The sequence below is a fragment of the Protobothrops mucrosquamatus genome, unplaced genomic scaffold (assembly GCF_001527695.2).
Source record: "Protobothrops mucrosquamatus isolate PMUCROS unplaced genomic scaffold, P.Mucros_1.0 scaffold_65, whole genome shotgun sequence".
Taxonomy (NCBI): domain Eukaryota; kingdom Metazoa; phylum Chordata; class Lepidosauria; order Squamata; family Viperidae; genus Protobothrops; species Protobothrops mucrosquamatus.
In genome coordinates this window covers 677,161-699,961 of record NW_015386141.1, presented here as the reverse complement: position 1 = coordinate 699,961, position 22,801 = coordinate 677,161, and the positions used below count along the sequence as shown (strand labels likewise).

General features: G+C 35.4%; 1 protein-coding gene across 1 annotated transcript in view; it reads right to left on the bottom strand.

Moving 5' to 3' along the window:
- Positions 1 to 20,300, bottom strand: part of EEA1 (early endosome antigen 1) — a 50,920-nt gene extending 30,620 nt beyond the window's left edge. The window contains exons 1-12 of the mRNA XM_015812668.1: positions 20,139 to 20,300; positions 17,549 to 17,641; positions 12,807 to 12,934; positions 12,081 to 12,135; positions 11,903 to 11,968; positions 10,874 to 10,913; positions 9,698 to 9,811; positions 9,486 to 9,607; positions 7,281 to 7,436; positions 1,634 to 1,750; positions 903 to 978; positions 640 to 770 (exon numbers count right to left, since the gene is read on the bottom strand). Coding sequence (XP_015668154.1) covers positions 640 to 770; positions 903 to 978; positions 1,634 to 1,750; positions 7,281 to 7,436; positions 9,486 to 9,607; positions 9,698 to 9,811; positions 10,874 to 10,913; positions 11,903 to 11,968; positions 12,081 to 12,135; positions 12,807 to 12,934; positions 17,549 to 17,641; positions 20,139 to 20,162 — 1,122 coding nt within the window. The 5' untranslated portion in view covers positions 20,163 to 20,300. The remainder of the gene's footprint in view (positions 1 to 639; positions 771 to 902; positions 979 to 1,633; positions 1,751 to 7,280; positions 7,437 to 9,485; positions 9,608 to 9,697; positions 9,812 to 10,873; positions 10,914 to 11,902; positions 11,969 to 12,080; positions 12,136 to 12,806; positions 12,935 to 17,548; positions 17,642 to 20,138) is intronic.
- Between the last annotated feature and the right edge of the window lie 2,501 nt (positions 20,301 to 22,801).

Genomic DNA, 22,801 nt, shown 5'->3' with positions numbered 1-22,801 from the left:
CTACCAGCTAATAGTGATTAATGTTCTTGCTTAACTTTAAGGGGGATCTATTAATATCTATGTACACTTAAATATAGCTTAAATCAGGCAAAAACTAACATAATAGAAAGCTCCACAGGCAGGGAAAAAGTTAACTGTTAATTGGCAGAATAATTTTAGTCATAAAGTAATGTTCTGGTTTATTGCAGGTAAAGTGTCTTTGAAATCAAACGTAGAAGCAGAAGGGAGAAAAACTGTTTCTTAATCTGCTTAAGCTAAATGCTACTTTCAGGATAAGTTTTGTATGATACCAAGGTTCTAAAACTGTTTTATTTGAGTTATGTCATTAATTTAAAGCAATGGTTTAGAGAAGGTATTTGCATGCTGTAGTTCAGGGGTGTCAAACTGCCTGCCCACAGGCTGGACGCATCATCTGGAAGCCGCGCCCATCCCATTGCCGGCAATGGCAAAACTGTCCCGATACGTCTCGCGACATCACGTGACGTCGCGAGTTTGACATGTCTGCTGTAGTTGGTTGTTTTTTTAAAAAAAGTTTTAGTTCTGTTTAAACTATGAAAAACAGTATAGGGATTCTTGGTCAACAAGTGAAATCAGGTTTTATAATTTATTTGCTTAAGAATGGATAAACTTAAATTTTACCTGATTGAGCTCGTTTTGAAGCAGTAGGCTTCGCTGTTCTTTTTCTTCCCTTTGTTGTTGCTTGACGAACATAAGACGGAATTCTACGACCAAAAACCGAAGTCGAAGACTGTTAAGAAGGAATTCAAAAACTGAACGAAGAGGGAAAAGTGTGTTAAGAAAGACGTTAGAGACATTACTCAGGAGTCTACGTCTCTCAGAACGGACTTCAACAACTGTCAGGTTAAGGAAAACTAATTCTCAACGGACGTCTAAGGAAATACCCAGTGATTCTTCATTTTGTCTTTCTTCTAACAGGATATATTCCAATTCTTTCTTTTTTAATTTTTCCACTAGACTCTAAAATTGAGTTGTGGATACAACTGAGATTATATTCCATTAATTTTAAATAAAATAATAGCTGGATAAAAATGCAAAATTATTATTTTAATATAAAAACATGCATTGCTACATATACCACTGAAGGACCCAAAATGTAGCTTTCCATTATTATTTTTGTCATAAAACAATATTCTGAGTTTGGATTTTTATTATTCTACTATACTGTCAAGAAGGACCCTAAACTGAGAAGATGCAATCCCACTTTTCCTGTTGCTTGTAAACTCAGTTGCAGCCACAACCATGTGAGCTTCAGAACAAAAGAGTATGTGTTTGCAAGTATATATAAGTATATAAATGCTGTAAGAATAGAAAGTATGATATCTGCTGCATTAGGATCAACTGAAAAATACTGCATGATCTAATAAAATAATATTTCATATCAATCCAAGGTTCCTAATGGGCTAGCATCTCTGACTATTTTTTTCAAAATACATGAGACCAAATCCAAGAACAGATCTTGGCTTAATTTTGTCATATTAGAAGAGGTACAAGTCAATAACCTTAATAAATAATCTCAGAGGCTACATTATTTGTTTAACTGGTAAGACTTTACCTTTAGAACTGAACAAGAACATCAGTCTATAGCTTTCAAAACACAAATAATAATTTTTACCTGATTTTTCTGGGCAAATTCATTAACTGAAGTTTGAAGATTCTGGATCTCTTGTACATATGTAGCAACTTCCTGTGGTCCTTTAGCAAGTTCAGCATTTAACTTATTAATGGTAGCCTATGGGGGGAGGATGAAAAAAATTGATTTAGACTTTTAATTCAACAGGAATATATTCCCATAAAATAATTATGGAAATCCATAACAAAAGTTAATATGTCTTCAAAAAAATTAAAGTTATTTAAATGTATATTATACGAAGTGTATACGGAAACATTGTTTTATATAAATTCTTCAAATATTACTAGTAAAAAAGAAGAAATAATATTACAATTGGATCACAAAACCATGATTCCTGCTTTGTTTATGCTACCAGTAAGAAAAGCTACACAAAAAATGCAAGTTTAACATTATGGCTAAGGATCAGTTACTTGTATTCTTGCCAAATTCAGAACTGAAGGGTTTCCTTTTCTCTATTTCAACTCAGATTTGGCAGGAAAAATATAGTGGATGCCATCAGACAATTTGTACCAGTAATTTTCCTGATCCTAGTAAGACATCATTCTGAAACATTATTTGTATTAAACATTTCATGACTCTTGTTAATAGTATTTTCTTTATAAAAACAAGCCGCCTGTTCTCTTAGAGGACTTTCAGGGTCCCTTCCAACTCTTGTTAATTCTGTTCTGGTATTCTATGATCACGTGTATCCATCCCATCAAACCCAAAGTAAGTCTGGAATGGTATAGGATCTCCTGCCAGGGGGAGAGGGTTGGACGAGAAGATCTCCAAAGTCCCTTACAAACTTATTATTCTATATTACATGTTTTAGACAAAGTCTCATTTTAAATTTGAAAGCTAAAATTCTAGTTTTGTTCTACAGAAAGAAAAAATGTTAATAATGAATGCATAAATAGAAATGTTTGAATATATAAACAGAGTGTTTATATAAACACATAAACAGAGATGTCTATACATGTTTGTATATGCAAACACCTGGTGAAAAACAATTATACAGACAGTCCTCAACCTATAACCACACTGAGCCCAAATTTTCTGTTGCTAAGTGAGAAATTTGTTAAATGAGTTTTGTCCCATTTTATGACTTTTCTTGCCACATTTATTAAGTGAATCACTGCAGTTGTTAAATTAGTAACACAGTTCTTAAGTGAATCTGGTTTCCCCATTGATTTTGCTTGTCAGAAGGTTGCAAAAGGGAATCACATGACCCTGGGACACTGTGACCGTCATAAATATGGATCAGTTGCCAAGCATCCAAATGTAAATCACTTGACCCTGGGGATGCTGCAACGGTCATAAGTGTGAAAAATGGTCATAAGTCACTTTGTAACTTCAAATAGTCACTAAGCGAATTGTTGTAAGTTGAGGACTATCTGTACTGTATTTCTTAATGATAATAGGGGATTTCCTTGTATTTGGTGTAAACTATTCTCCTTATTTTGTACATCTTATTACTTTAGATACTTATTGTTATAGAATAAATCCACTAGGACCTAAGAACTGGAACCTGTATCCTCTTACTGTTTCTTTCCATCCATTCTTATCTTTAAATGTTACTTTTTCATGACTTCTGAAAATAAGGCTTGGAGAAACAAGTAGAGGCATTTAAAGCTGCACTTTATGCACAAAGCGTTATATGTGAGTGAATGTAGCATTTATCAAAAATTCAGTTTTGTAAGATATGTGAATCAAAACAGAAAAAAACCTCCTGTACATCCTTCAGAAATCTAGTGGTAACTAGTCAACAAGTTATAGTTGTTCTGAGTGCTTAAATAAAATAAATATATTAGAGTAAAACTAGTATATCAGAACATACTGAGCATCGCTTTATTTTAAAAGTAAATATTATACTTGGGGTTTGGTTGCAGGACAGGGGAAAAATATGATCAGTAGGTGGATCATGATTTATGTAATTCATTTGACAGTTCTCCCACGAACTGCTGTACAATAATGGAAAAGTACCAGTAAGAAAAAACAAAGGGAGTTTTCTCTAAATCTGACAGAGTTATCATTATAACATGCAAAGTGAATTCCTTCACTCTACAAGAAATTCACTCCTGACCACGACACAACTTCAAACATTGAAGACTCGATAAAACATAAGAGACAAGATCTTTGTGACTTATTTAACTTGATTTCATATGAGCTTACCAAAGATTGGGACACAAAACTCCGTTTCTTCTTTTATTAAGGAAAAATGAACCTAAAAGGACATGTAAGGGCCAGGCTGTTACAACTGCTCTCACAAGCTACCTTTCTTAAACTACTGTCCTTCAGGCTTGTTCATATGCAGTTTCTTAAGGCTAGTTGGGAAATACAATCTCTTGCCATGAGAGCACTATTTTGGAGAAAACTGATATGCACTTTTGGATCAATCTATTTTTTCTGATTTTCTGGAACTATATTTATCCAGCATTTTGCAGAATTTACTTACTAAGGGATTTCCATTCCTTTCAGCCCCCCCCCCCAAAAAAAGAGTCCTGATGTGGTTCATGAAACCACCAAACAAATAATAAAACAATTAAATCCAAAAAGAGCAGATCAGAATGTTTTGTTGCAAATTCATTAAGAACAGACAAAATACGGATACTGATACCAATCACATAAAATCACTGGAAATCTAGCTATTTTAATTGTGAGAATGGTTTGTAAAATAAGTGCAAAAAAAGGATTAGTGGCTTGTAAATATGTACACAATTAGTTCCTGACTGATTTGCTATTTGTTTGTAGTTATCTTTGAAAAGAGGTGTAAAGGTTAGAGAATTACCTCAGATTTAAAGACCTCCACAGAAAGCAGCAAAAAAAAAATGATGAGTGAATGGAAAAGAAAACAATGATAAATGTTATTTCAACATTAGACAGAATGTTCATGGATCTCTTAAATCAGGAGCGTGATGCTGATAAACCATGCACATTTAATTGGGACAGACGTCAATGATTTTAAAGCCAATTTAGAAAAATCACAATTCTCAGCAGATTCTACATAAAAACTGTTATGATCAAAAGAAGAAAAATATACAAGTGTTGCTTTGCGTTTTCAATCAGAAAAGATTTGTCTTTGTGAGTGACTAAACCTAAAATCAGAGGTAGAAGGGGTTTTCCCATCTTCTGCTTACCACAGGAATTCAAATTATAGCATCTCCTAGAGAAGGCTGCCTAGCTTCTACTTGAACAAATACAGCAGAGGGGAACTCAACCTTAGGTAATGGTTTCAACTGCCTAATTGCTCTTATTGTTAATGTTTTTTTCTGACATTTAATCAGACTTATCCTGCCTGCTAACTTAAATCCAATATTTCACATCCTATACTCTGCAGTAATGGTTAAATGATCTTGGCACTCTTCTGCATGAAGAACGCTATTACATTCCCCACTCTCAGACTTTTCAAAGCTAAATATGCCCATCTCTTCCATCTATCTTCATAAGACTTACGTTTCTTATCCTCTGGACTAGTTCCTTAGCTGCACTAATTGACAGAAACACTTCTTTCAAGTAAATCACTTGCTAACAAAGACTGTATAGATCAGCTCACTCAGCCCACAGCTGTCTCCCCTCAGGTGTCATTCTCGTCATGTGAAGCAAGCTAAGGCTCAGTCTGGTAAGATTCTTCAGGTCCTGAATCTGAGAACTCAGACTGATCCTTAATGGTTCCAATGATGCAGACAATGTCCGATTTCTCTTGCTTCCTGCAGATATTCTCAGACTTGTTCCTTTGTTTGACGATCCTCCTCCTAGAATTGCTTTTTCTGTCACTTTTTACAGTAATGCCCTTTACTGTCTTCTGATGAATCTTCTTTCTTAGAATCTGAAAATTGGCTATCGTAGCTCCAATCCTCTAATTTTTTCATCAAGAATTTCTAGAGTTTGCCACTTCTATGTTTCCATTTCCTCAGATGTTTGGAAGCATATAATGTGTGTTAGGCACGGCTGAGAAGCAGTTAAGAACCATTAACCCAAATAAGGAGATTAATATTGAATTGACTGGTTCTACACACTGCATTTAAACAGAATGTAGACTGATTCTGGCTTAGTAAGCTTTGTAACCCAGTGATTTGCTTTTAAAGTTTACAGTAAGTGAATATAACCACTTTGGCTTATTTGGCAAGAACAGTCAAAGGAAACGTGTTTTGTACAATCAAAAAGCCAAAAGAAACAACCAATTAGGCACAATCTAATGATGCATCCATGAATAACAAAAATATTTTACAAATACTGAATAAATAAGACAATGTATGCAGAAATCTGCAAAGTTGAGTTATCTAAGGATTTTATGTACCCTAACAACCCAATCAAGTATATCAAGCAGGATTATAATTTAATCATGTTACACTTAGCATCAGGGTACAACAATGCAATGTAATAAAGTATGTAGTTACTGGAATAAACACTGCTGAATTCAATATAGACAGTCCTCAACTTATGACAACTGGGACCAGAACTTCCATCGCTATGCAAGGTGGTTGTGCCTGATTTTATAACTTTATTGGTGTGGTCATTAAGCAAGTCACTATGGCCATTAAATGAATCACAGTTAAGTAAATCTGGCTTTCCCCACTGAGTTTACCTGTCAGAAAGCAGCTGGGAAAGTTGCAAATGGCACACGTTCCAAGATGCTGGAACAATTGGCAAGCGTCCAAAATTTGATCACATGACAAGAGGATACTGTGACAGTCATAAATGTGAGAACCAATTATAAGGCATGTTTTTGAGCATCATCATAATTTCGATCACTATATGAATGGTCATAAGCCAAGGACTACAAATAAGATTGAATATTTTCATATTCATTATCCATAACAAAACTGTACACAAGAACTTCTTATTAGAGCTTATATGCGATGTTTCCAAGAAATAACTGCACTTTTTTTTAAAAAAGCATTTAAATGTTTGAGAGAAGTAACTAAAAATTTCTAAAAATATCTAATTTTACTTAATGTAATATTTTATATATATATATATATAAATTGCAGAGCTATAGAGCATCACCTTACAATTATTTTGTCATTATAGTCCTATCTGACACAACACAAAAATGAATTCATGCATTTTAATGTGCAAAACTGTTTCACATTGATTTTGACAACAATGATCTTGTCAAAGTATTATCATGGATGGCTTCAGAACTTCAAAACAAAACATAAATTGAGTAAGATATGAGTTCTAAGACAGATTATTTATAAGCATGACATTATCCCACCTTCTAACTCAGACATGTCAAACTCACAACATCACGTGATGTCACGCAACGTATCAGGAGAGTTTTGCCATTGCTGGCAACGGGGTGGGCGCGGCTTCCGCGTGATGCGTCTGGCCCAAGGGCCAGCAGTTTGACACCTCTGTTCTAACTGGTAGAGTTTTGATTAACTAATAAAAAAGTGAACAAGAACTGAACTGAACTGAAATGATCTTGAGAACATCCAAGATAATTCAAATTTATCATTATAGTATATCAGTGTTATAACTAGAGAATTTCTAAAGGGAAAAAAGTGTTATCTTGCAGCAAAAAGAGTTATACTGTACCACCACTAAATGACTTTCAAATTTTTAATCATATAGCTTTCTACTAATATAACCACATTAAATTATAAAATTATGGCTCATATTCAAATGTTTTGACTAGATTCGTTACCTTTGCATTTGTATAATCTGCTCTCAAATGATTGCACTCATCTTTCAATTTCTCAGATTCTTTCTCACATTCCAAAGTCATCTTATCCATCAATGTTTGAACTTGGACTAATTCCTTCTTTAGAACCGCAACGTCTTCTACCCCAGGTCTTTGAAGCTTTAGAAAACAACAATATAAAAATCAGTACTACAAAGTTCAAAATGAAATTATATTTTCAACATGGTTTATAAAATTATTGTGCAAAACCAATTTGTGTATCTGTGTGTGTGTAAATATATTTTCTATATTCCAAAGTCTAGTCTTAAAGCTACTTAATTTTATGAAAGCTGTTACAGTATATTCTAATACAGGGGTGTCAAACTGCCGGCCCACAGGCCTGTTGCATCATACAGATGCTGCACCCACCCCACCTCCGGCAATGCGAAAAAAGTCACGATATGTTGCGACACGTCACGTGATGTGGTGAGTTTGACACCCATGCTTTAATATAACTGAAATACATCTACTGTTGTAGTTCCCCCCAAAAAATCTCAGCTTTCTGCAATTTTAATAATTTTTCTTTAACTTATTTTGTTAAAATACTATGCAGCTAAATCACTTCAACTACTTAGAGACATTCAACATAAATATTTTCAACTGTTGATTAATCAATTAATCATAGGGTTAGCAGACATTGAGAACACAATAACTTTTGAAAACCATAAGAGTATGCCCAAAGCACATATTGAGAAACATGTAGTTGCATCTTTTCCTAGAATTCCATAGCTGCTATACAAACTAGTGAAAAGAGACATTGAATTTAAAAGTGTTCCCAATAGCTATTCTATGTACCCATAAGCGCTCCAAAATACATTATGGAATTAAACAGTTTCTTGTCTAGCTTTGACTGGAGCACCAATGACAGTCTTATATAAAGCAAAGGTCATTTATGTTCTGATCACTACCTGTATTATTGCAACACAAACTGGAGAACCGTAAAGGCACTTTACATGGACTTTCTTTTAATGACTATTCAAAAACTCCTGTTGATGCAAAAAAGCAGCTGTCCACTTTACAACTGTGCTGCAGACCTCGATTGTTTACTAATAGGTTTCCAGGTTCAATTTAAAATGCTGGTTTGATCTAGAAAGTCTTATGTGGGTTAAGATCTCTTGCAATTAGAATTAACCTGTCTAAAACTTACAACCAAGGAAAAGTTATAGTTAGTCACTTACTCTTATGAAGTTAGGAGCACTGAAGACAGGAGAAGATATTTTTCCATTACTCTATAGCAGGCATGTCAAACTGCCGGCCCGCGGGCCAGATGCATCACGACGAGACCGCGCCCACCCCATTGCCAGCAATGGAGAAAAAGTCACAATATGTCGCGCAATGTCACGTGACGTCGCAAGTTTGACATGCCTGCTCTATAACATCTACTGTATTATGGAACATACACTTCTCCTGTATGTTTGACTTCCCCAGTGCAAGCAACTGAAGGTAGGCCTCTTCTGGAGAGCTTTTTTAATTTCATTTTTCAAATTAGTTAAAATGATGCTATCTGGTGATTTTCTTCCCTCCATTTTTAGCTTATATGTTGATATGGGTTTTTTTAATGTATAGTCCATGTTAGATCATTTATGTGTCATTAAGTTGATGTTGACTCTTAACAATTACATCTCTTATATACTATGGACATTTTATCTTTTATTCTGGATATTTAGTATATATTTGTAATCCTGCCAAGAATCTTTGAATGTAAATATCTACACAGTCCTTATATTTAATTTCTGTATTTTAAAATAGTTTCCTCAGTAGGAATGAACTTCGTAATTTATAAAATATGCACAAATATAAAAATAGCATAATTTATAAAAATACACATATTGCAAATTAACTCTAAAAACAGTAATAATTAAGAATGAGAATGAATAAATAATTGTCTACTGACAGCAAACTACTATTGCCACGATAAACAGGAAAAATATGACAATGAATGGAAAACAAAGGATATTTCAAATTAAAGTATTTATTTTTAGCAAGGGAAAGAAACATATCCATTACTGTAGCATAGAAGTTGATTCTTTATGTTGCACCAGAAATAAATAACTATAAAAATAAATATCAACTTGTTTTTTTAAAGATCTGTAATTAAAATGATCAAGCTGTAGAAATCATCCCCTTTCAATTAGACAAGGCATGATAAAACATGACCACAAGAATTACCAGCTCTGTGTTTAAATCTTCACATACACCTTTTTGCTTCTGTAACTCTTGTGTCAAATTAGTCACTTTCTGTTCTGCAAGTTCTCGAAGGCTTGTTTCTTCATCATATTTGGCTTTAAGTTCTGTTGTAGAGAAAGATTTTTAAAAAGGTGTTCCTTCAATTTAAACAAGAAGACGACACTGTATTATGCAATAAGTAGTGGACAACTTACCCACAATCTCAGTGGCCAGTTGTGTTGCTTTCTGTTCAAATAAGTCTTTCATTTGTTTAATATTAAATTTTTCTACTTGACTATCTTCTAACTGCTGTTCTAAAGATTCCAACTCTAAAATAAAAAGTATGATTACTAGGTGAAATTAAAATACTTTATAAAAACACACATTTTTAATCAAGATGAATACTGTAAAAAGTTTCCTGAATTCTGTCCTGCCTCCTATATTTATCACTACTTAGAGCCCACCCTAATTCTGATGGTATATAGTAAGGAAAGGGAAACAAATTAGCAAAATAATCAAATGATAATAATCAAAGTCAAAATTGATGTCAGTCGAATGAGGTCAAAACTTCGCTGAAATAATATAGATTTAACTAATTTCCAGAATGACAGCAAAAGGAAGATTGCACATGTGGTACTTCCAAGGGGGGAATTATTCCATAAAATGGGGACTATATAGAAGACCTAGCGTCTCATCCACACCTCAAGTCTCTCATGGGTGGGGGACTCTCAATAAGCCTTCTCTAGATCAGGCAATCTGGCAAGATATTAGCTGATATATCTTTCTGTAGGGCTTTAAAGGGATGACCAAAGCATGGGTCAATCATTCTTTCTCAGCCATAGTCAGTATCAGGCTCTGCAGCAAGCCAGCTGAGAAAGAGAAAGAAAAGCCCTGTCACATCATGCATGGATAGCTTTGCTGTATGAAGTAGCAAGCACAGCACAAAAACAACTGGACTCCGCAACCAAACACTAAGAAAAACAACTATACATTAATTATGATGCACCAATTGCTTTACAATTATTTGATCTGATAAAAATAGCATATGCGACTCTAGTACTCAGTAAAAAGGTCACTGAAATTCTTATTTTAACAACATCAATTACAACAGAAGTAACTTCTACAACAGATAAGCTTTAAGATCAAATTTGTTCAATACAAAAATTCTTCTTATAAAACATAGAATTATTACAGGAATTACTGCATGAAAAAAGAATCTTCAACATTTTAAATTATTTAAAGACTGCATTTTAAATTGAAGTATTTACAATCAATCAATAAATTATTTTATGGATAAACACTTCTTTAATGAGAGATATAGATAAGGAAATCATTTTTCTGGACAACTATGTTTCATAACTTCATGAGACTATTTTTTAAAAGTTTGTCACCTGTAGAGGCAGCAGTTGCCAGACCATCAGGTTTGGATTCCTGAGAAGGAAGGAAGGAAGGAAGGAAGGAAGGAAGGAAGGAAGGAAGGAAGGAAGGAAGGAAGGAAGGAAGGAAGGAAGGAAGGAAGGAAGGAAGGAAGGAAGGAAGGTTATGAGTCTTCACTTTGTGTTACAAGTTTGTAACCATTTGCACAATTACAGTAGAAAATAAAAATATAAAGATCTTAAATCAAGCTTTATGATTGAGAATTCCTGTACTTGAGCACATCACCAAGAGTGTTAGATCCTCTATTAACTAACATTACTATAAGGACCCATCATGTGTTGGAATCTATAATTCATAATGCTGTTGCAGACTGAATCCATTAAAATCAATGAAAACATGTGCAATAAATCACACTTATGTATTGCAAATTGCTTTATCTAGTGTTTTTCCCACCAACAAAATTTTCATTATGACATCCCAATGGCAGTTTACATTAACAAATCTGTTTTTAAAGTTTTTTTTTTTTTAAAAATCATCCATTCACTGTATTAGCAATTAATACAAAGAAGATTAAAGGTAAAGGTAAAAGTTTCCCCTGTCCAGACGTGTCTGACTCTAGTGGGCGGTGCTCATCTCTGTTTCTTAGCCAAGGGAGCCAGAGTTGTCCAAAGGCATTTCTGTGGTCACGTGGCCTACATGACTATAAGCCAAGGCGCACAGAATGCTTCCCACCGAAGTGGTACCCATTTATCTACTCACATTTGCATGCTTTCGAACTGCTAGGAGGGCAGGAGCTGGGGCAAGTAATGGGAGCTCAACCCATCACACAGCATTCAGGTCTCAAACCTGAGCTGTCAGCTTTCCAGTTGACAAGCTCAGTGTCTTCAACCACTGAGCCATCACACCCCCTTACAAAGAAGATTAGCACAATTAAAACTAATTCAGGCCACGTGCCTTACAAAATAGGTAATGATCTTCATTTCAAGTTTGATTAAAAAAAACTGCTTGTGGAAAGCTTGCTTCAAACATTTTAAAATAATTACTTGCTGCCTCTGCCCATGAATTTTTTCTAATTCTTTCTTCAGCTCTTCAGAGTACCATCGTTCTTCCTGTAGAAAGACAGTTAAAAGAATGATATGAACTTGGGATTTTGATAACACTACGGTGTACTTTGTAAATTGAAATAAAAAGCTGAATACATAAATAATGCACTCTTCCAACCTTAAGTGAAGTTTGCAGGTCTTGAACTTCTTGCCTCAGTAAAGTTATGTCATCACTGAATACAATCCATATTAAAAAAAAGGAAATATATATACTTAAATATTTTAAAAATCACTGCAATTAAATTCAATTTATTTCTGTAAAATAATATATTTAAACATATTTTATTAATTTTAAAAAATAAAATAAAATAAATTGTCCTCATATTAATCAGCAAACAAACATTAAACAATTGAGACATAGGTATGTAGCACAGTCTTAAGCATGTTCCCTGAGAGATAAATCACTATAACTCTAATGAAACTTACTTCCTAATTAAATAAGACTTGGCCTTAGATGTATGGATTCATTCTTTTATATTCCTATACTTTTAATTTAAATTCAATTAATTTAATGAAATTAATATTTTGGTGGCATCAAAACATTTAATCCTTTTTCATTTTTATAAATTAAAACATAATTCTGAGGCCTAGCAAACAAAAAGGGCTTAACTATCTTCATAAGACAAATCTAAGGTAAATCGAAACCAAGATGCTATTCAATTTACTATATAGTTTAAAGGTAAATGCTTTTAGTATTAGCAAGCTTCTTTTCATTGAATGTATTTTTCTATTACAAGGTAATATATTCCATCCAATATTTAGATTAACTAGTGATTAAAATGAAGTTACAATAAATTATTATTCAATATATAATAAAAAGAAATAAACCAGTATTTATAAGCACCTTTTGGGACTCATGTTAGATTCTCCTGCATGACTTGCATCAATACCAGAATCATGAACTGCTTCATAGTGTTTAAAAAGTTCTTCAGCTGATCCATGAGATTTCATACAAAGAGGACAAATAAATCCCTAAAGCGCAAAAAAATAACCATGTAACAATATTAATATTTAACTGTTGGCTCTTTTATATATTAACAGGTAATTAGAAAACATCATAACAATTTAATTTAGTGTATGAAAATGAATACTACCATATTATAGAAGGAATTGTGATTAAATTTTCTTTAGAGAAGTCTTAAATACTATTTCATTTTGAAATGTAATTAATTGCAAGAACAAATGCCAGTATTGGGTTTGAACTACTCATCAAAGTTGCTAACAACATGGCTTGATCTGCATGTACAATAATAAAGAATTCTAATGGACAAACTTTCTGGTATACATGGCCTGATCATTTAGTTAATATTACGTACAAAACAGCTCTCTTAAACCAGAATTATAATTTAGATTTAGATTTTGAATTTCATGTACAACTCTAGCTTGGAGACAGAATAAATAAAATATTAATCGCTGGACATAATATTAAACAAGTGGAAGTGAGTGGACAGTGTACATCAACTCATTCAACTCATTGAAGTACCATTCAACTCAATGGCAAATATGTCACAGTTAAATACTTCAAATTTTGGAATATTTACATACTGTAGTATTATGTCAAAATATATTTATATATGTGTAGGTATATGTGTGTATGTTTATGTGTGTGTGTGTATGTTATTTGATGATATGCAAACAATAGTAGCAGTAGTCCTCGAATTACAACAGTTCATTTAGTGACCATTCAAAGCTATAATGGCACTGAAAAAAGTGACTTAAAACCGTTTTTCATACTTACAACCATTGTAGCATCCCCACGGTCAAATGATCAAAATTCATACACTTGACAACTGACTCATATTTATGATGGTGGCAGTGACCCAATGTCAACTGATCCCGTTTTGCTGACAAGAAAAGTTACTGAGGAATCCAGATTCATTTAACGACCGTGTTATTAAGTTAACAACTGTAGTAATTCACTTAACAACTCTGGCAAGAAAAGTCATAAAATGGGGCAAAACTCACTTAACAAATGTTTCACTTAGCAACAAAAATTTTGGGCTCAATTGTGGTTGTAAGTTGAGGACTACCTTTAAATAAGCTTATAACATAACATTTTGATTACAGATCCTAACATGGAATAAAAATGAGCTATTGTTGCATCTATGGCATACTAGCTAAAATGTGTCAAACTGATCGATACTGTCCTTATCATTATCAGAGGATGCTTATAGGTAAAGCATGTACAATAATGGCTATTAACCTAGCATACACATGTTTATCTTATTAATAACCATTATATGAAAGTCTTACCCAAAGCTATGCATGGATAGCAGATGTCAAGATCTATTACTGGTATTACTTGGCATGCAAAGGATTGCAACTTATGTAAAAGAATGTTAAAGAAATAAATAGTAAATGGTATGAATGAATGAATGAGTATCTGTGATGTACTAAAAAGATGTACCTAAATCTATGCATTGTTTCAAACCAGTATGACTCTAGGCTGTTTTCAGTACAAACAGCTCTCTTTGTTTTGTATAAAACAAAATAAAAGTAATAATAAAATTAATATAGTCTTGATACAAAGCACACCATATTTAACTATGGTTGAAAACGAAAATGTGGATAATTGATGTAGCAATACTAGGAGATAATAGATTAGCAGGGGAAAAAATTGAGAAAAATCACAAGGTATCAAGATTTGAAAATAAAAACCAGCTGTAATGGCTCCCAGTGGTTATTGGCATACTGGATGTCATACCAAAAATCTTGTACAGCACTTAGAAACTGTGCATGGCAAAATTTCTATCTGTCATTAACAAATGGCTGTGCTGATTAGATCAGCACATAAACTATGCTCATTCATTATATTATCCTAAGTTCTTGGGAATAACTCGATGTATACAAAGACGAACACCAGCTAAATAACTGGCTATTATGGTTTCACATTTTTGTGTATATAATAAAATATTATTATTAATAATAAATATCTCAGCCTTACATCATTGACAAAGAAATTGTGAAAGGATCACCCAAAAAAGCCTTTACAACAGTGGTCCCCAACCTTTCCAGCTTGGCGGGCCAGCGGGGGAGGGAAAGGGGATGGTTTTGTATGAGTGGTAGGCTTGCGCAGCCCAGTTTGGGCCGTGGCCAGGGGGTTGAGGATCCCTGCTTTAAAGATTGCAGAATGACACAAAAATTGAGTTATTCTCGCCTTGGAGGTTAAGCCAGATCATAGAAGTAATGCTTTACACCATGGGTGTCAAACTTGCCGCGTCACATGATGTGTCACGACATATCGTGACTTTTTTTGCATTGCTGGAGCTGGAGTGGGCATGGCCTCCGCATGATGCAACCGGCCCACAGGCCAGCAGTTTGACACCCCTGCTTTACACTCTTTGACAACTGAAAATCACAATCAAGGTTGTAATCCTATATACTCTTATAGGAAATAATGAGCTAAACAGTATCAAACTTTACACTCCATAGTAAAGTAATGAATGATTAATATAGCAACTCTAATAGTCTCTGCTTATTAAAAAAAATGAGACAGAAGTAATCAAATAAGGTATTTATTGCTAAATACCGGATCTTTTATCATATAATAAAGAGCATCAGGTATGACTTTAAATAGTTCTACCTTGCACAGTAGTAAAATCAAGCTACATTTTTTCCAAACAATCTGCTTATATTTTTTTGAAGAGCCTCCATGAACCAAACCAAGGTAAATGATAAACAGTATTACATAAATGTTAGTAATGTGTGAAGTACTTAAAATATTTAAGTTCAGTATTTCATCACATTAAGCAATGAACTAATCTTTTAAGAGAAAGGATGTACATTTTATTTCCGATAAAGATTGCAACTCAATCTGGCACATGAATAAATAACCTTATAAGCTAAATCATAATTAAATTTGAAATATGAAAATCTGTTTAATTGGTCTCCCCATCAATGTATTTTCATGAATAGAAAGATGGACAAATAAACCAATCTTCAAGAGAGATAATTGGCTCAAATACAGAGAGAGGGTTTTGGTTTTTGTAGCATGATTAAAAATAATACAGAATTAAGTTCCTTTCCATTCACTAAAGTTTATTTCATATTATTTAATTTTGGAGATTTGTAACTTCAATAGAATTCAAAAAAATGTAAAACTCTCAATATATAAAGGCAAGCAATATAAACTATAGCATTTATGTTCATTAATTATACTTCACTTTAATGCTTAAAGGAAATGTTTCCAAATGTAACTTTTTTGTCAATTAGCAATATCTCAACTCTCAACCAAAACATCTCAAGCAAAGCTTGATTATATATACTAACCTAATATATAAATATACTATACATAGTATTACATATAGTGGAATTTTGTAACTATTCCAGCTGTTTTTAATTCTTAAAATGTACTGTTTCAAACAATATCACACAAATTTGAAATGCTATTTGCAAAAAAGAAATATTTTTTATAAATTACACAAACTATTGCTCATTCTACAGATATATAAAAATGTAAGTGCAAGAAAGTCAGAAGAAAACTATTACATCAAGCTGAGTTTTATATAAACAAAATAAGAAAAAATAATAATAAATTATGTTCTATTTTTAAAGGCCAAGTTTTAAAGCTACACCTATTCCACATAATATAGCAATGAACAAGAAATAATACAAGATGCTAATAATCTATACACAATTTAGCTTTCACTTTCTATGACAGAGAAAGTGTCACCTTATGTGTTCCTATTATAGATACTTTTCAGAAAAGTTAAACTTAAAATCAAGCTACTGGAGACCACAGACCCAGTCAGGAGGTCTCAAATGGGGAATTAGCATCAATACACGGATACACAAGAGATCAGCAAGGTCTGATCTCCCAAATGTCTTTGAGCCTTTATCTAGTCTTTCCCAGGCCAACCTGCCAAAATGGGCAGATTCCTATCAAATTGTTACAGAAAATAAAGTAACTATCTTGAACTGTACATGTGTGGGTCTGATTGTTCATGCCTGACACAAGCATCCAGAAAGGAACAGCATCCCAGAACCAAATAAATGCCACAGCACTACAAGACAATTCATAAAGCATCTGTCTTCTTTTTTTTCCCCTATCCCAATGTTTTCATTCTAATACTATTCAGACATTATCAATGCTATAATACCCATTTTATACACATTGGACAAAACAAGCCTTCTGAAACAGTTGTTTTAGGTATTAACTTAAAATGATAAGTAAACTAAATACAGTAGATATATTTTATAATGAGTACCACCATTTAAAATAATATGAATGTTTCCTAATGTTTTGAATACATTTTTTAAAATTTCTTAGTTACTCTACTAGTGAAATGTCTATGCAGGCAAACACAAATATACCATCGGACATAGCTTCAGACCAGAAGACAGATACATTTGATGCTTAAAATATACAAAATTTTCTGACATCTCTTATGTAAAAAGGTATTTCATTTTGATTCCTTCTACTTCTAATTCTCAGGCTTAATCTGCCAAAAACTAATTACAACGTAAATATGTCAAGTGCAGGATTAAATGCCATAAAAATCAATATTTATGCAATATTATAAGATTACAAAACCACTTGAGTTACATCCTGAAAGAATAAATTCATACATTCTTGCAATATAGTACCTCTGAACTACTCTCATTGTTGATATCCACTGCATTTCCAGGGACTGCGGATGAATCAGAATCAGAGCTCTGAGATCCAACTCTGCCTGGAGTCTGAAAAAAAGAGAAAATATATTATCTCTGTCAAGCTGCCTTGCTCTGGGGACTACTGGCAGCAGTAAATTTACTCCCATGGATACTTCTATGATTAGGATTATTCACAAGTATAGGAAGTAGCATTGTACTGACAATTAATTATTATAGAAGAAGCCAAATAAAACAACTTTCTTGATGCAGAGTTGCAAATTTTCAATTAAAGAAGGCATACAACAAAAATATCCACTACCAATAACTGTGTCTCTTCGCATACAGTGTGAATCTTAGGTTTAAGACAACAACTTTTTCTTTGACTACTTGCTTATCTAAATACTCCAAGTTGCATTTAAATACATATGCTGAAAACTGAACTTGTTTAAAATAAATGCTTTTCAACATTCAGATCTTCCACCTATCCTCTAGATTTATGATACATTGTCAGATACAATATTGTCTATATTTTAACAATCAATTAACAGAAAGTAACGCTGACTACAGACACAACTCTACTTACAAACTTTCAAATTATTGTATGAACTTTCATCAATATAAATAAACTTATCCACAACTCCCAACTAGGCCCCAGAAGTCAGGAGAAGGTACGAAAGGATAGGTTTACAGTGCACCATATATTTATGGGACTTTCCCGTGCCTCCTGTTCACATACTATTCACTGATCTGCACACATACCGCTCACTGACACTTATGTAAGAACTCTACTACTCTTATTTTTATGCTTGTTTGGTCTTATAAACAAACTGGACTTCTGAATAGCCTTTCAGAATGTAACCTGTCTGTAAGTAGAGGAATGTCTTTAAAGTAAAACGTGAGTCTTCAAGAAAGGTTTAATGAATAACAAAAAAATAACTACAAAGATTCCATGGCAGAAGAAATAATGGAAAAAGAAACCCTAAATAGCTGGATTTTAAAAGGAAAAACTAAAAGTACAATTATAAATAAGTCTAATGAGAAAATGGAGGACAGCAGAAATGGCTAATATGGCTATATAAAGAGTCCTATGAAGATGTGACCAAACCTCCTTCAACAAGAATATATTCCACCATGTAAATATGAAGAAAAGGATGAAAGAACAGTATTGAAGCTTGAGTCATAGAAATATGTCAAGGAATACATATTTAGTTTTAAAAGATTTACATCTCCAGGCCCAATTGAATTTGTTGATGGTTTGAACTTTTATGTATTATATTTGAGAAATCCTGGAGAATAGCTGATATGCTAGATGCTCCTCACCATCATTTTAGCCATTGTCTAGCCCAGTGTTTCTCAACCTTGACAATTTTAAGGCATGTGGACTTCAACTCCCAGAATTCCACAGCCAGCAATGCTGGCTGTGGAATTCTGGGAGTTGAAGTCCACATGCCTTAAAATTGTCAAGGTTGAGAAACACTGGGCTAGCCACTGCAGGATGAAGGCCTCTTCTTCATGTTTCCAACCAATATGGTCCTGAGCTTTTTTTTTTCCAATTGGACCGCAATACTTGTTGATGTCATCAATCCATTTTGTTTTAGGCCTCTTTTATGGACGCTTTTTATCAAGTGGGATCCATTCTATGATTGCCTTGGTCCACCTGCCATCAGTTCTTCTTGCTATGTGACCAGCCCATCCCATTTCAATTCTTTTACTCTCTTGATGATATCATATCATATATCATATGGTTAAAATTACATGTGCTTCTATTTTGCCATCAATGTTAATGTATATCTGAACAGGACCATCTCAGGAAATACGTACAATACCAGAGGTTATGTGAACCAAATGTCCAACAGTGCCTAATCTGCTGTGTTGAATGTCTGTCTGTCTGTCTAATTTACCGTATATAGCCACCAGTCTCATCAAACAAGTGACTCTAGAAATGCAGGAACAGCCAACACCCTCAACAGAAACAGCCCAACCGCTGTTAACGTTGCCAGGCCTTACAGCAACATTCACAGCGCCGAGCCCAGAGGCTCCCTCGAAGTCCGCATCCTCCACAGACGAAAAAGTCCGTTCCCATCTTCATTTCACTCTCCCCGTTTTCCCCTATCCAAGATGGAGTCCCACAACTTCTCCCGCCCGCCCGCCCGCCTCTCTAGCCCCAGCTTCTGGACAATCCCATGAGAAGCCTAATGTCGCCCGCCCTCCACCCGCAACTCCCCGCCTCTCCTTCCACACCAGTCTCGCCTTCCCGTCCCCGAGAGACTCTTTGCTCTCCAGGCTTCTCTCCCACCCTCGGCCACCAAGAGCCAGGGGGGAAAAAAGGCCTAACAGAGAAGGCACCCAGGGCCAGAAAACAGGGTAATCGGAAGACCAGCGCTGCTGCTCACTGGGAAGAGAGGGAGCGGCCAGCCTCAGAGGCCTGGGGGAAATCAGGCAGGCAGCTGGGCATCAAAGCGCCCGCTCGGGTGCTGGGCCGGCTGCAGGAAGTGCAGCGACGCCGCACCGCCCCAGGCAGCCAACCCGGGCGCTGCAACAGGGAGCCCGAAGCGTCGCCAGCGCCTCCCCACCGCCCCCTTACCCTCTGTAAAATCCTCCTCAGCATCGCGGCAGAGGTCACGTCCCTCCAGGGAGCGACGACTCCAGGCTCACCGCGGCCTCCCCAGAACCATCTCCAAATCACGGGCTTCCCCCGCCCTCCCACTCGCTCCGGCCCAACTCGTTCCGCCGCTCCTTGACAGCAGGGAAAGGCGCCGCCAGGAGTAGGGCGGGGAGACCGGGGAAAGAGGGGCGGCCGGAGCCGCGAAGGAGGAGGCGCGCTGTCCGCCCTTCTTTCTTCGGCTGTGGCCTGGCGGAGGTGGGGCTTCGCGCCGTCTGACAGAGAGGCGGAGCTGTCGTCGTCGGAGCGCGTTTGAGTCTGATCCCAGGAGCGAGGAGGGTGAAGGTGGGTGGGCGGGCGAGAGAGCGGGTGGTGGCGGCGGCGCTCTCAGTCCTGACAGCGAGGGTCGCCTCGTCTTCCTCTCTCCCCTTCTGCAAGGCGAGAGTGTCTCGCCTCAGCTTCTCATCGCCTGTCAATTCCAGAGTTTCCCCCAAGTGACTCTTAGCCACGTGCCAAATGCATCTTTCCAGGCATGGACTTGACTGGACACAGACTGGACTTAACGTTTAGTACAGTGTTTCTCAACCTTGACAATTTTAAGGCATGTGGACTTCAACTCCCAGAATTCCACAGCCAGCAATGCTGGCTGTGGAATTCTGGGAGTTGAAGTCCACATGCCTTAAAATTGTCAAGGTTGAGAAACACTGGCTTTAGCAGCTCTTCTGGGTCCTTTGAAAACGGATTCTAAAAATACGGCACTCTAAAGGAAACCATTCCGCTCTCCTCGTGATTTTCCAAGCTCGCACACTGATACTGGCGCTGAAATAACCCTGTCGAAATCAAGCTGAACATTTTTTTACACCATCTCCCACCACGCCAGAATGAGCCTCGTTCTTAACTCCAAAATGCAAGGGATCACATACAACATTGTCTTGGAGAACTAAATATGACTTTAATGTTTAGAAGCTTAGAATTCCAATTGAGCTATTTACAGTAGGCTACAATTAACCGTGGATTCACATACAGTGCAAACACAGTCATTGACTCTAACAGGATATACTCCCACAGAACTGTAATCAAAGAATTACATCTATGGCAAACTACTTGATTAGCCCAGCTTGCAAAAAAAACAATAAAGAGAGGTAAATTCACTTTTATTTATTAGAATGATTAAAAGTCGAGATAAGACAAGAATAAGATTAACCGATTTTACCGTCGTGGGGTTTGTATTATACTGATTCTTAACTTCCAAATTAAAAATAACAGGTTCACCTTTACGAAGTCTACCCTTTCTTCTTGTATTAATTATAAAATGATTCTTTTTTCTTTAAAACCAGTATGGATTCATTGCTGTTTTTCTTTCGATTGGATCAAACTATAGATACTAGGACTTTCTGATATCTATTTTTCTATAGTTTTAGTTCATCTTCTGACAGAACAATTAAACCTATTAAACCATAACAAAAGCCTGTATGATTCAACCTTTTTTCCCCAAAGAAACCAAATTGTTTAATATTAATTAGACTGTAAGCAATACAGGGACAAAGTCTCTCTTTCCACCTCCCCAGCAGGTTGCATCTGTCTGTCTATTTCTATCTGCATCTTGTATCCTGAATATCTCAGTACATCGCTACTATTCCTAATTGCTGGGATGCATACAACAGCATATTGGCTGGCAGCGGTAATCTTTAGATTAGATATTCTGCTTGCATAGGACAATGCCATTTGGAATAATACTGTGCTTTGTTTGCATCCTTTTCATTCCTTGAAAGATAGATGGTGGCAGTGAGAACTAATATGCCCCTATATGGCCTAATATTTTGAAAATCAAGGAGACAAAACCAAGGTGTGTCTACCCAGAGGACTTGTGGTAGAGAAATTGGCTCCTCCAATTTTTCATTCTATGGGTTCAGCCCTGCCATTACATTATGAATATGTTTGTCAATTCAGTACAGTAGAATGGCCATGGGACCTGCTTAATGCGTGTGTGAAGACTGCAATTGTGATGGCAATTGGAAGAATCTTTATTCGCAATGGTGTCTGTGGGTGAGATGCTATAGGAGTCAGGCTGTTGCCCAGACCAGACTGACACTACACCCCACCCACAAAGGGACAGAATTTGCAGCACTATATTGCAATACTGCTTTTATCATTCTGATCAAAGCAGTAGCTTTCTATGGATGTTGCTGATTATTCACTTAAAATAAGTTTACATTCACTTAAACTTATAGAGCATTAGTTCATTGCATATATCTAGGAAGGTGTTTGGCAGTATTCCAACTGAAACATTGTGAGAAGTGATAATGGGCAACTTTTAAGATCTATAATGCAACTTTATTCTGGGCAGTAGATTTTTGTTTTTCAGCAGATCATTGAATATGACAAAGTTTAATACTACATTTGCAAACTTAAAGAAATCATTTGATGAAATGAATTGTCTGGAATGATAGAATGTTTTCCATTAATGTGGGGGCAAAGTATGGTTACTGAATGCTACAAAAATGATATAATATTAAAGTAAGCATATCTCAGAATGCATGAAACGCATAGCAAAAGATTCAATAGCAGAGAATAAGACAAGGATATATGATGTCCCCTTGGTTTCTTATACATTGATAATAAATTGTGGTCTGCATGATTTATTT